The following is a 13,565-nucleotide window of genomic DNA, read 5'->3' as shown; positions in this document are numbered from 1 at the left end:
GGTACCAAATTATTAAAGCAATTCAATATGTATGTATATATACAGTATGTACATATATATATATCAAATAGCATGCATAAGTATCTTTTTGAGATTGCTGGTTTAGCAGTAAATATAGTTATAGAGATAATTAATAATTAAAAAAGGAAAGAAAAAGAGGTTACACTAGCATCACTTTAAGGCAATACCTCAGCTATTAAACATAACTTAATTAATAACTTAGGCCTTTTTATACCAAGTACCACCTGAGAAAATGTTGCTATGTTTTATCACCGACTGTATTTATTTACATATACTTTTAAACACCATACAAAATATCAGCAGCACGTCTTAAAAATACAACCTTACTACACTTTTTTCTTTAATGTCTATAATATTTCGTCCCCGGGGCCTGTTGTGCTGTCAAAGAAACTATTACATGCTCCGAATGTCTGTGTTTCTGCTCGACTTTCCTCCTTCGACTGTGGTGGAAAAAAAAAATAATTCCAGCAGCTGTTCAGACAAGCAACAATTAGACTGTCTGCTCAGCCTGAAACAAACTCATCTCTGAGGGTGAGACTCAACACATCAGTGTTAACGCTGGGGACGCTCCAGGCTGTAGGGCTTTGAAATGTGTAATTACAGAAATATACCGTGTGTCACGTGATGAAAACAATGCACAACTACATTCCTTTACAAATCAAGGAATTAAAACTGGCACACAACATGAGGCGTACATTGAGGCGGTGATCCCACTCACTGGTTTTGGAATAATATTCAAAACACCACAGGTGGAATTTCAGTGAGGCAAATTACCCTAAAAAATGTGCAAATAATATGATTATGCAGTCGACAGAGAGTTTTTCACTCTGTATTTCCTCTGTTAGAATACTACCTGAGGGTTGTTTTCCTCAAATGTCAACCACAGTAACCTCAGACACGTACACAAGAGAGAGCGAGAGAGAGAACTGAAAAAAACAAAAACATTTTGTTGTACTCAGAGAGTTAGATTTTCCAGATGCAGTGCAAATATCCTGCCGCCCCATAAATACAGTGATTTTTGTTTGCCATGCAAGTTGCTCTGATTCTATCTCGGCCCTCTCAAGTGTCTTCCTCATGGTTTTAGTTTCCAGCTCCATTATGTCTGATTCATGCTTTATAGATTGAAAGTGATTACAAGCAGCTACAGTGTAATACAGATCAGTGCTCCACTGGGGTCCATTCTCGTCGTACATGTGCTGACGCAGCAAAGACTGCACTCCAGCTCTGAGAGAATCACTGTCGTGTGATCAATGAGCAGAGACCCCGTCGGACATTTCTGACGCTGTCGTCTACACACTGGCAGCATCCTCCTCACACACACTCACACACACTCACACCAGGGCTGGGGTATGATGTTGGATGGTCAACAGAAAAGCATTTGTTTCTATGTATGACTAAACAGTGTCTCGCTCCCTGACAGATTAAATTGGTTTATTCAATGGAGACCTGCTTTTTTATTCTTGGTTAATGCAGATTTGAGTTGTTTGGGAACCTGGAAACACATCAACAAAATAGTGATTTCTGTTACATACAGTATAATGTTCATTTCTTTGGACGCTGGGTGTAACGTGACGCGTTCTCTGCATGGAGCCGGATACACTCTGCCCTCTGTCTAAAGTTTGTGTTGTGATTTCACGTTTCACCAAACTGAAAGATGATGACAGACACTTTGGAACAAAGACAGGAAAAGCTTGTCCCCCGTCCAAGGTCACAAGCCTTTCTACTGTTTCCTCACTGCCTCACTCGCCGGCCAGATTGATTTGAATGAAAATCAACTCAGCGTGCAGTATGGCAGAGTGTGTGAGTCTCTCTATCTCTCTCTCTGTGTGTGTGTGTGCGTGTGTGTTTAGGTTCAGGGTGGATTTACTTGGATGTGGTATGTCCTGCATGGAAAGATAATGAGAAATGTGATTGGACTACATGATCATGGTTTAATATAAGTCTATTCTGATGAGGAACAGATTAATATATTCAACTGTAATTGTTTTTGTCTTCTTGTTGTCGCTGCTTGGTTTTCATCTACACGTACATAATCAGTGACCCCATGTGTTGTACACTTAAACTTGTTTTCATATTTCCATAATTTTATATCCACTTAACTTATAAGATCATGTGGCCCCATGTCAAAAATACTCTTTTTACACTACTGCATGCAAAAGTCTTAGACCACATTATATGTGCTGTTTTAGCAATGACCACACAGTACAATTATTATTTATCAGTCACTTCACTGGAACTCAAAAAATACAGGAAACAACACGTTTTTCAGAAACACAAATAGCTTTTACAGGTTAAAGGGTCAAGTATTTAGTGTCATCTACTGTTACACTTGAACAATAGCACAATCCTGGCTCTCTTAAATCTGAAGATCTGAAGTGAAACTCTGATTTATGTTAATGGTAAAAACTGTGTCCTTCTGGTTCAAGTTGAAAAATAGCTGCTGTGCAAAAAAGGTCTATTACGCCAGGTTTGTACAATATTCCTAAACAGAAAACTAAAACTATATATTACTACAATTTCACATCTTAATCGATCAATAATAATGTGCTTCACTATTTTTTGGGGGGTAAAACAGAAATAAATGAATCAAATATTAATTTATAACAATAATAATTATATTTTAGCATTACAAATATAATTTCAGTTAAATAGCTTTTATGTTGTGGTGTATTAACCATTACAGAAACATATAAACCTTTTGCTATAAACCAATGCTGTTCATTTAGAGCAGCTGTGTCTTTGGGAGGTGGTCTAATACATTTGTATATTTACATGTATATATGACAGTTTACTAATATATAAAACCAACTTTCAGTCACATTATTCCAATCAAATGCAAATGATCACAGACATAAAAACAATCAAGCTGGCGGTGCCTTGGGACTTTTGCACAGTGTATTTCATTGAATTGCCTTGATTTATTGTTTCGAACCAGAATTTTATTATCATTATTATTATTGTTGTTGTTATGACTAGTCCGATACTGATATCATAAACTCCAGTATCTACTGATATTTATCTACTATCATTTATGAGCTATGAAGCTGTTTACAACACGTTTGTGCTGAGTCATTTTTAAAGACACAATCCTCCAACTGTGTAACAAATATTGTTCTCACAAAAAATCAGACATAAACAGACTCAGCTAAAATGCCTTTGCTGATGTTTATTTACATTTTAAATGTGTACATAGTGAAACATGAATGTATAGGATTTTTGTCTGATATCCGATCTAGTGATTTTGACCAGTATTGGACCGATATTGATACTGGCCGATGCGTTTTACTATTAATACTACTACTATCAGTGTTTTTTTTTCAGTTCTAGAAAGTACAACACCAGGGTAGTTGCTCTCCATGTCGGTTGTGAATGAATAGGTGACGTAATGCTGCCCTCTCCTGTACACTCACGAGACACAACACACTGGAGTTAGAGATTTTCTTTCTTACTCTCCTGAATTAAATATTTGCAGTTGTTTCGTGTTTGTAATTCCAAACAGCATGTAGAGTCCTCGTGATTTACCGAGTATAGACATTACTTTTCATTATATTTAATGAAAAGCTCCTGTCGGGGGGGGGGGGGGGGGGGGGGAGGACGACTAGACTTGGTGACTTTGTCTCAATAAGGCGGGGCTTCAACTTTGGGGAATTTGTTGGGAAAACTTCTCCATGCAAAACAGTGAGTGCAGTGTCTACACCTCTGTGGCTGTGGCTGTGCAGCACACACCGGCTGTTTGTCTGCGAGCTGAACTGGAATAAGTGCAAAACGTTGCTCCACTGGTGCGTCTGTCCACTGCAGCCGCGACTATGGCTGTGTTCAAGTTCTCCTGTGCGATCATTACCAGAGCGTTATTCATCATCGTGTCCCTGGCCGGCGTGTGGAGGGTGACAGTGGTTAAGGAAGACCTCCACTACTGGCTCCTGACGTTTCTTCTTCTGCCGCTTGTCCTTGAAATGATAATAACACTGAAGAGGCGGAAAGGAGAGGATTATAAATGGTATGATGATGATGATGATGATGCATGCAGATAGGTGTTTTAATATTCTCCTTTACCTCATGATGCAAACCCTCTTTGTTTGACTTTGCTTAAATCTTACCCCAACTGTTGTATTTTGTTATAATAATAGTAATACTAATATGTTACTTGAATCAACTTTAATCACCCCCCACAAGCTCCACAGTCACCCTGCCTTGCATCCTGCTCGTCCCTCTGCTGCTATTGTTAAAACACAGACAGTATGGGGAGGATGGGGTTGTGCCTCCAAACTTATTCCTGGAATTCAATAGACAATGCATAGATCACTGCAATCTTTAAAATACATCAATGTTACATTTTTCAATAGGTATATAGTTATTTTTAGCTGCTGTAGTCCAAAACCCAAAGGTATTATTATTATTATTAGGGAGTCATTACATTTACTTAAAAGCAGTCTTGTATAAAGTACTGAGTAAAAGTATCTCTCCAGGAAATGACTTTGGTAGAAGTTGAAGTCACTTTTTTATAATGTTAATTAAGTATATGACATTTGCTATACTTAAGTAATTTAATGATATAAAATGTACTTTAGTTTTAGAAGTTAAAGTTAAAAAAAGTGAGTTTAGGATTGAGCCATGGTGGCCCAGAGATAGGGCGAGGTTGTGCCGTAAATTTCTCCCTGTGCTAGTCTATATGAGTCCTTGAGCAAGACACTTAACCCCATGTTGCAGTGTGTGATTAGGTGAAAACTAGAAAAGCTCTATATAAATACACACCATTACCAACTCTTCTTCTTCTGATTTTATTTGGTAGTAACAAGAGGAAATGGAGTGGAGTAAAAGTAAAAGCTGCCTGAAATATAAATAACAAAGTAATGTATGTGAATGGCGAACTTAAGTACAGCAACACAGTATTTGTACTTCATTATATTACAACACTGTGTTAATAAACCTCTTCTTGGATGTGTTGCAGGTTCTCCCCTCCCATATTTCTGTTTCTTATCAGTATCATTCCCTCCATCTGGCTGCTGGAGCTCCACCACCAGGAGAACAAAGCCAGTGAGACTGAGGTGCCGCTTCCAGCCAGAAACAAAAATACTTAGTGTGTAACAGCTTGAAACAACAGATTTGTGTGTTTTTCTCCCCCCCAAACATGACAGATGTTCGTATTGCATTGATTTCTCCGTGTTCTGTCAAATACAACACTGCATGCATTTCCCTTTGAATTGAGAGGATTTAGGTTTGAACTGCAGTGACATGTAGACGTAAGTTTGTTGAATTCAGTCTGTGAAAGAGGTTCCTCTGTCTCTTTTCAGTGCAAAAAACTTGACTCGTTGGAAAATGTGCGCAGCACTTTCGTGATCAACGAGACCTTTGGTAACTCCTCAAACTACTTGAAGGTGAGGTGACAGATGAAAGGGTTCACTTGTCTCCTGTAATAGAACACACTGTGTTTTCTTGGAGATGCACAAACGTGAGACAGATTATTCTGTTGAATTTTAGAAACCATTACTTTGCACTTTGAATAAAAAAAAAACCCACACATTTCACATGTACATGCACATTTTCCATATCATTCATTTAACGTCAACACTCTTTTCCTGTGAATCACAGTCACAGTTGTGTCTCGTCATCACTGTGAGGCTGTAAAACAACTCAAACTCCAGGAAGTTTCTGTTCCCCAGTGTAGAAAAAAGTCAAGTTATTTCCCATAAATAGTACCAAACACTTTACTTTTCAGTGTTTGTGTGGCTTTTTCTTTTACTCTTCTTGTTTTCGTTACATGCAATCAGCATGAGGAGACCTTTTAAACAGTTATATAATTTAGTCCATAAGAATTAAACAGTGGGAGGGGCACTGCTGCAGTCCTCTGTCCTTTTACTGAGATTCACTGGAAATCCAAACTCCAGATTGTGCAATAATGATGTCATTAAAGGACAACTCAGATAAAGATTTTTTTTCATGTTCTCCTTTAGCAACATGCAATATATAATTAAACTGATAAGAACAGATACTACACTTGATCTTAGCCAAAAGGCAGAGAAGCGATAACATGCAATATATAATTATTAGGAAATGAGTGTGTTGAGCTGAGGACAGGTTGAGAGAAAATGTGGCTGAATAAGGAACAAACTCTGACTCTGTCTTCCTTGTTCTGAACAGGCGTTATCAGACGTCTGCTCCCATGACTGGATCCTGGCTCTGCATCAGATTCTCCTTATCCTCCTCATCGTCGGGAAATGGTTACTCCCCCTGGGGGGCGGAGTCACGCGTGACGAACTCTCTCAGCTTCTCCTGATTTTCATCGGCACAGCGGCAGACATCCTCGAATTTACTAGTGAGACGCTGTCAGATGTCAAGTGGGTGGATGGTCTCATTTCTCTTTTTATTATTATTATTATTATTATTATTGTTTATCTTATCATTTTTGCACGTGGATGTGATAATAATGGACACAGAAGAGGTGAAGTTACCCAATCAGGGCCCACTTCACATATCATATCCTCGTTAACTAAGAAAATCAGCATCCAACACTTTCTTAAATCCACTCCCTTCAATGTTCCTTTTTCAGGGAGAAAACTCCTCACATGGTCTACATTATCTTGGGTGTATGGACGTGGAGCATGCTGCAGTTCCCGTTACATCTGGCCGGTCAGTGATTGTTTCTGTTCAACCAATAGCTTTGGTCACTGTTAAGCAGCAGCAGCTGCACATTATTGCACATAATCCATCCCAGAGTGTGTCAATCCCCACAATATGTTTAGAAATTGGCAAAACATCTCAACATTCAACAGTAATGACACAAAGTGTTGTCAGTAAACAGAGAAGCTTAGTGTAGTTTAGCCAAAATCACAAGCTTTTCAATCTCTGGCTATGTCCTATGTTCATTTCATGAGCCTTGAAATCACAAAAGGGTTATCAGTGATGTGACCGGCTTGACGTTCAGACCTGTGCTTCTAAAAATAAACTTTTTCTAGAAAAAGAAACAGGAAGAGACTTGTTAGGAGGGGTGTGTTCAGTGGAACTCAGAGATTAGGATATTAGGAAGCAGAAAACAGAAATTAAGAAAGAAATCTAGAAACAAACATGGACAGCTAAAGTCTCTTGGGTGATTAGAGAAAACCTTTATAAGGCGAGGCCAAATAGTCCGATATCTCTGTAATGATTTTCTGAGAAAGAAAGAAAGAAAGAAAGAAAGAAAGAAAGAAAGAAGAAACAAAGAGGGCAACTTTGTTCTGGGAAAAGACAACCCACACTATTCATGACTATTCATAACTTAGCCTTTATTCATCCAAAGATGGATGCTGAAAATCTTTGTGGTGATACTGTCGTCCATATTGTTACCATCATTACACATAAAGCACTTAGTGTTTGAATGCACAGTGCTCACCAGTGTTTATAAATCAGGCTGTCTTTCTGTCATGAACTGTGGTTGAGCTGTAGGACAGTGAACCCTATTGCAAAACACTTAGCGGTGCAGAGGCTGAAGATGGACAGAAGTATTCTCAGTGCACGGATACAGGAAACACAGGAGCAGGGCAGAGAGGAAGTCTGGGTGTGAGGGGACTGCACTCCAGGCCGACCGTGTCGAGCAGGAAAAAAAGCTGGGGCTGAGCCAAGTCAAACATCCACAGAGAGGGACAACGGGGTCCAGGGCAAAAGAGCAGGGTTCACAGGTCAAAGAGACAGAGGCAGAGACAGTCAGCAGCAGAGCAGACACAACTACAGGAAGTGTTGAGCAAGCGTGCAGACAATGAGCAAAATATATATATACGTACGTTTACGACCACCACATTTTCAGCTGCTTCCAGATTTTTCACCTCCTTTTCTTCCATTTCTTTGCAAAATTCTCCATCACACTGTCACTTTTATGTCCTCTCTCAGCACGTCCATGTACCTTCTCTTAGGTCTTTGTCTGGCAACTCCCTCCTCAACACTCTCCCCTGCTGTACTCATTCCTGATCTTGAACCACCCTCGTCACTCCCACTGTGAATCTCAGCATCTTTATCTCCACCACATCCAACTTTGCTTCCTGCCTCTTAGTTAACCGGGCAGTTGCCAATCAATAGAATAGTATAGAATAGAATATGTCTCTATTGTCCACTTAATTGTCTTTGGCTCACCAATTACAGACGACAAAACCACTATATATGTTTCTGGGGCATTTTGGATAATTCATAGGTCAATGAAATGTTGGTTTGTTTTTGTTTCTCTTGTTAGTTAAGACAGCAGAGGGAAAACATGGAGACAGAATTTATGCTCCATCTTCATCTAAAGAATTTAATATTTTGCTGGTAATAGATGGTACAAAGACACAGACTGGCACTCAATATGGTACCAATCACCAGCTGAAGTTGTTTTGGTCTTTAAAACACCTCATACTAACAAGCTGAAAGCAGGCCTATTGCCACCTAGTGTAGTGGAGGCAGAAACATTTCATCCAACAAATTGATTCCCAGTTAGGGCTTGTATACATGTGCAAGGACATTAATCCATTTAAACTGCATGTTTCGTTGGACTGTAACTCCACTTAACTGTGCAGTGAAATGTACTGCCTGCTTATGGGCAAAGTCAAATCTCGAATTATTATGTTTGCGAGGGTTCTCACACAGTCACACAGGTCACTGAATGAGGGCACTGGATATTATTGAGGTCATCCAGGTCAGGTTGGATGGGAGGGGAAACCTCTTCAAGGAAACTCAAGAAGGTCCTGTTGCTTATATCTAAAGCTACTGAGGTCTCCAATTAACCTTTACCTAGTCTTATCCTAAGTATTATATATACTCGCAAATGTATCAAGCAGAAGTTAATTTGTGAGGTTTTAAATTCAGGTTTATGAAATCTTTACAAAATAAAGTTAGACAGTTGGTTATAGGTCTCTTTTACAATAGAAACACAATTTGAAAAATGTTAACCAATCCAGCCATAAGTGTCAAGAAAAGATGTCGGACAAGGTTTGTGCTTTTGTCTCTTTCCTTTTTAAAGTGGTGACCTCCAAGCCAGGAAGTGAGGCTGAGCTGGGCGACCAGGAGGCTTCTCTCATGACTAAACATAGCACGGACATGTGGCACATCATTGAGGCCCTGTTCATCCAGGACGGGCCCTTTCTTGTGGTCAGGCTCGTCGTCATGACCTACTCCAAAGTCTTCCACCAGATGCTGGGATTCTTCACCATCAAGAACTTCCTGGTGGTCATACTGAGCTTGTACAGGCTGGTGATCATATGCCAGTCCTCTAGATCCTACAGCAGCAGGGACATGGCTATGCCATGAATTGGGATGTTTCAGCGTTTTACAGTAATAGCACACTAGCAATGAGTGCAAATGGAGCTCTGAGAAAGCTGTAGTTGTGAATAATTAATGCTGTTGGTAGAAGAAATTGATTTTTTTTACACGAGCAAATGGATAAAGTTGTCAAGTTTAAATTCCATCGGATTTATTTTGAAGGTAATAACTTCCTTCATTTCAGTCCCTCTGAAAATCAGGCCAACACAAGAACTAAGAAAGTGCAAACCTCCCCCAAGGCCACTCCGTTTCCCATTGTGCGAATATGTTCCCGTATCTCGCAAGGTTAACAATTGTTAATGAGCACTTCATTGTTTTTAATGAACAGTCATTACATAACCAGTGGAGCCACACGCTGCATTGTGTTGCACAAAAGAAGCCAGGGCTGGACCACAAACTCTTCATTTCTGACATAAATTGCATTCCAAAAAAACCACGTGTCAGACATAATCAAGCTTCTCTTTCCCCGGTGTATCGCAGCAGAAAGGGTGACATGACAATGGAATATAAAACGTTCCCTAGTCACACACATGTGGAGCCCCTAAACCAGGCATGTCCGAAACTTGTACTAGGAAAGAAGGTTGGCCCCTTGGTCACGTGTCATCCCCGTTACCTCACCTGATAACAGCCGTGACACACAGCTGTAGATCAAAATTATAATTGGCATTGTTACACTTTCTGTATCGGGTTCAACAGAATCACTCATGTGACATTCGTGCAGTGGGCAAGACAAGACAGGAAAAGGAGAATAACAAGAAAGCAGATTGTGACATGATAACATTTAAGAAAAAAAGCACATAACTCGTATCAGAGCACAAATATCTGCTTATCAAGCAAGCGCCTCCAGTAACTGGAGACATTAGGGTTGGACAGTATTTCTGACAGTGTGATGCAGAGGCCGCTATGTTGAGCAGAAGTGAGGCCAGCGAGAGCAGCAGCTGTTGACAGAGAACACGTTTTCCTGGTCTTAACCTAGACAGGAAGCTGAAACTGTGACTGTGAAAACTTCCTTTACTGTGCCAGTTGGCTGCTGGATGAAAGCACAACATCAACACTTGATAGTAGTAGTATTCTGTTTCAGTAAAGCAGAGATTGAATTATTATTATTATTTTTTTTTAAACGTGTTAATAGGAACACATTTTGAAAAACATCGTCCTTCCCAGCTTAAATTTTTTTTGTATCTCTTGGATTATTGTGCTTTTAAAAAATAAGACACTTACTTATTGTTACTCTTGGCCAAGTAGCCTGACGGCAGTTTGCAAATAATTCGCCTTTGCACTCAGGTAAACAGCTCGGTCTAAGTTACGAGTTGGGTACATTTTAAAACCATGGGTTATCATCAGCTTTATAATGCTTAAGAATCATCAGTATTATGACTTCCTGGTTCATGTGAAGACAAACATGTATTTCTATTGCATTTGTTGTATTATCACATTTTTGTACATGCCCACAATTTCTCTCTAGCACATAATCACTCTGAATGGCACAGCACTGTTTCTGATTGTACATGATACAGTCAATGCCACGGCTGATAAAGAACCGCGGTGCTGCCTTTTCCAAGGCATTTCCCACCATAAATCATTCATTGCATTCACTTACATTAAGTCATGTCTATTCACTTTCAAGCGCTTGCCCTTGCATGTCTATGATCTGCCTCCATCAGAAAGTCAATTTATAGACACACTCACTTATTGTTCCACTGATAAATAATGGTGTAGCACAAGGTCCATGTATACTGTAGACTTCAGTCCATTTTACTATACTTAATAAATAACATGCAATATATAATATTATATATATAATATTATATTGTGCTACAGACTCTGCTTAGCTGACTGTAATGTTTACTGAAATGTAAACTTGCACATAAAACTACAACAGAAAACAAACCATTCACATTATTTTTGTTGTTGTTTTTTGTACCAAAATAATGCTTTTTTTATTCACTGTAGGAACAAAGAAAGTTGTCAGGTTTTTCTTACTGTTCTGGATTAGAGTATACTGGATAATGTAGCCTATCCCTCATTACATCACATGTGCTATTGGCTGGTCTTCTCTTTTATTGGAAAGCCCCCTTCTTCTTTTACTTGTTTACCAAATTGCGTTGATCATTCCCACACAACTTCTCATCTCCAGTCACTGCAAACCCTCTACAAAACACCCTAAAACAACACATTGTTCAAATGTTTCAACTCACATCTTCTCTGTAGATTTCTCTTGATTTTTATGCAACGACAGTTGATTATTGTGTTTTATGTTCTACCTTTTAAAGTCATATCCATGGCGTTGTGTATACTGTTATGTAATATTACTGTTAAAAAAATTCTGTACTGTAAAATTGAGGGCGAGTCCTCAATAGATATTTGTATTTTGTAAAGAAATAAAGTTATAAAACTGACTTGACATAGTTCATAACATATTTATACCAGCATTTATTTATTCATCAGTTATTGTTGCAGCTATACAAACACATACAACACAGATGCAGATTTTTGTCTGCATCTCTGATACATAATGTGAATGAGTTGATCTGTAAATGTGTCCCAGTGGCTCCCCACTGTGGACATCACTATATTAGCAAGTTGAATGTATAATGTCATCTGTTCACAGTTTCTGACACTGAATCATTGATGGACTCTGTTGCCTCAGACCTGTTTGTATTTGAGACATTACATCAGAGTTTAAATATCAAATAGCAGCTTCAGATTGTGACTAAGTGTTAGTGTCTGCAATGCCTTGTGTCTCTGCCAGTCAGGTTTGAAGATACTGTGAGTAGCACAAAAAGAAATGTATGTCTCATTTATACTGCAATTCAAATGACTGAACAATGGGCAGTGTCCAAGCAAAACCTGTGTACATTTGTATAAGTACATAAGAGGCACAGAGCAGCCTATTGTATATTGTATACCAACACAACCTAACTTACTACTTACCTAACATGAGGGGATTCAAATCTGAGGGGTAAAGCAGAATGTTGAAATAATACTGTCAAAGACATTTGTATTTTTGTGTAAAGACATTGTTGATGTATATATGTCAAACTATATAAAACAAGTAGACAATTTTACATTTGGCTTGTAAGTACAGTTACATATAGGATATTTCCCTTCAGCCATTGAGACTTTATTTTGTGTTGTATTGACGTAAGCAATGTTGTTTCTAAAATATACTTCCTGTGTGCTATTAATCACAGCCTTCAGTTGCACTTTTAGAAGGGAATCTTTGATTAACTGGATTTTATTTGAAGGCAGAATATTTTTGTTTAAAAGTTAGCTGTAAACTCAAAATCTGTAACTTTTACCATGAAATGAAATGTAATGAAATATGAGGTTAACTATTGCAACTGTGCTGTTCATGTTGTCTTATAGCAACATTTACTTATTTAAAAACCCCATAAGTAGAATAATAATACAAATAACGTAGTTCTACTTAATTATTGCCAGAAACTAATCAAGAAGCCAGTAATTTAGCACCCCCTTTAGAGCCTTTTGCTCTCTGATCAGATATGGGTCTCTCTTGAAAGATATTTTATTAATTTCTGCCTCTAATTTCATGTCTCATTCCCAAATGAAATGTGTGGAATCATTTCTGAGAGACTGCAGTAATTTCTCATTTTGTCGAAACTTGCTGAGTCGAAACAAGTCTGTCGTTATTGAAATGAATAAACATGTACGTGAATGAATAAATGAAACGGGTGAATATGAAACATAAAAAGAGTTCATGAATTCTGGAAACTGTAGTGACTAAGTGCATTTTGTGTGCACTCAGTAAAACTTCCTCCACAGTTCCGTTCACACAGTCCTGTTTTACTGACCGTGAGGAGCATGCATGTGCACATATAGACTCCAGGTGGCGCTCAAGCACCTGTCCTTTTGCCCTCTGGCCAGTCAATGTGCCATTTTTAAAGACATTTTCTTTACTTTTGTTAAACTTAGTTTATGTATCCCAAAGCATGAATTCTCATTTAAGCTGACATTTAAGAGACTGTTTTTGCCATTTTGGAGAAACTTCTTGGAATGAATCATTACATTATAAATACGTATCTATATTTATATAAGATTTAGAGTTGTTCTTCTTTGTTCTATAATGATTTTTTCCCCCCCAAGTGTGTTGGAAAACTTGTGTAGCCTTCAGTTATGTTGCTTTTCCTCTATACAGTTCTAGCACTCAGCACAGACGCACGTTTTCAAGATTATTGAAGTCTTTTTAACTGATCAATAATATATAATTCTGAGGTCATAAAAAACAACAACAATTCAGACAACCAGGTGATTGTACACTT

The 13,565-nt window shown here is 38.5% G+C and overlaps 1 protein-coding gene and 1 pseudogene across 1 annotated transcript; one reads left to right on the top strand and one right to left on the bottom strand.

Moving 5' to 3' along the window:
* Positions 1-3,685: 3,685 nt before the first annotated feature.
* LOC131473530 (transmembrane protein 26-like) lies at positions 3,686-11,681 on the top strand. Its single transcript, XM_058650777.1, has 6 exons — positions 3,686-4,018; positions 4,970-5,066; positions 5,313-5,396; positions 6,160-6,356; positions 6,569-6,648; positions 8,984-11,681. Exons 1-6 carry the CDS (start codon positions 3,828-3,830, stop codon positions 9,268-9,270), a joined length of 936 nt encoding a protein of 311 aa, XP_058506760.1. The 5' UTR covers positions 3,686-3,827; the 3' UTR covers positions 9,271-11,681.
* On the bottom strand, positions 5,879-6,046 carry LOC131474632 (U2 spliceosomal RNA; annotated as a pseudogene).
* Positions 11,682-13,565: the final 1,884 nt, after the last annotated feature.

This window comes from Solea solea, chromosome 15 (genome assembly GCF_958295425.1).
Source record: "Solea solea chromosome 15, fSolSol10.1, whole genome shotgun sequence".
Classification (NCBI taxonomy): Eukaryota; Metazoa; Chordata; class Actinopteri; order Pleuronectiformes; family Soleidae; genus Solea; species Solea solea.
This window is presented reverse-complemented; position numbering and strand designations above follow the sequence as displayed.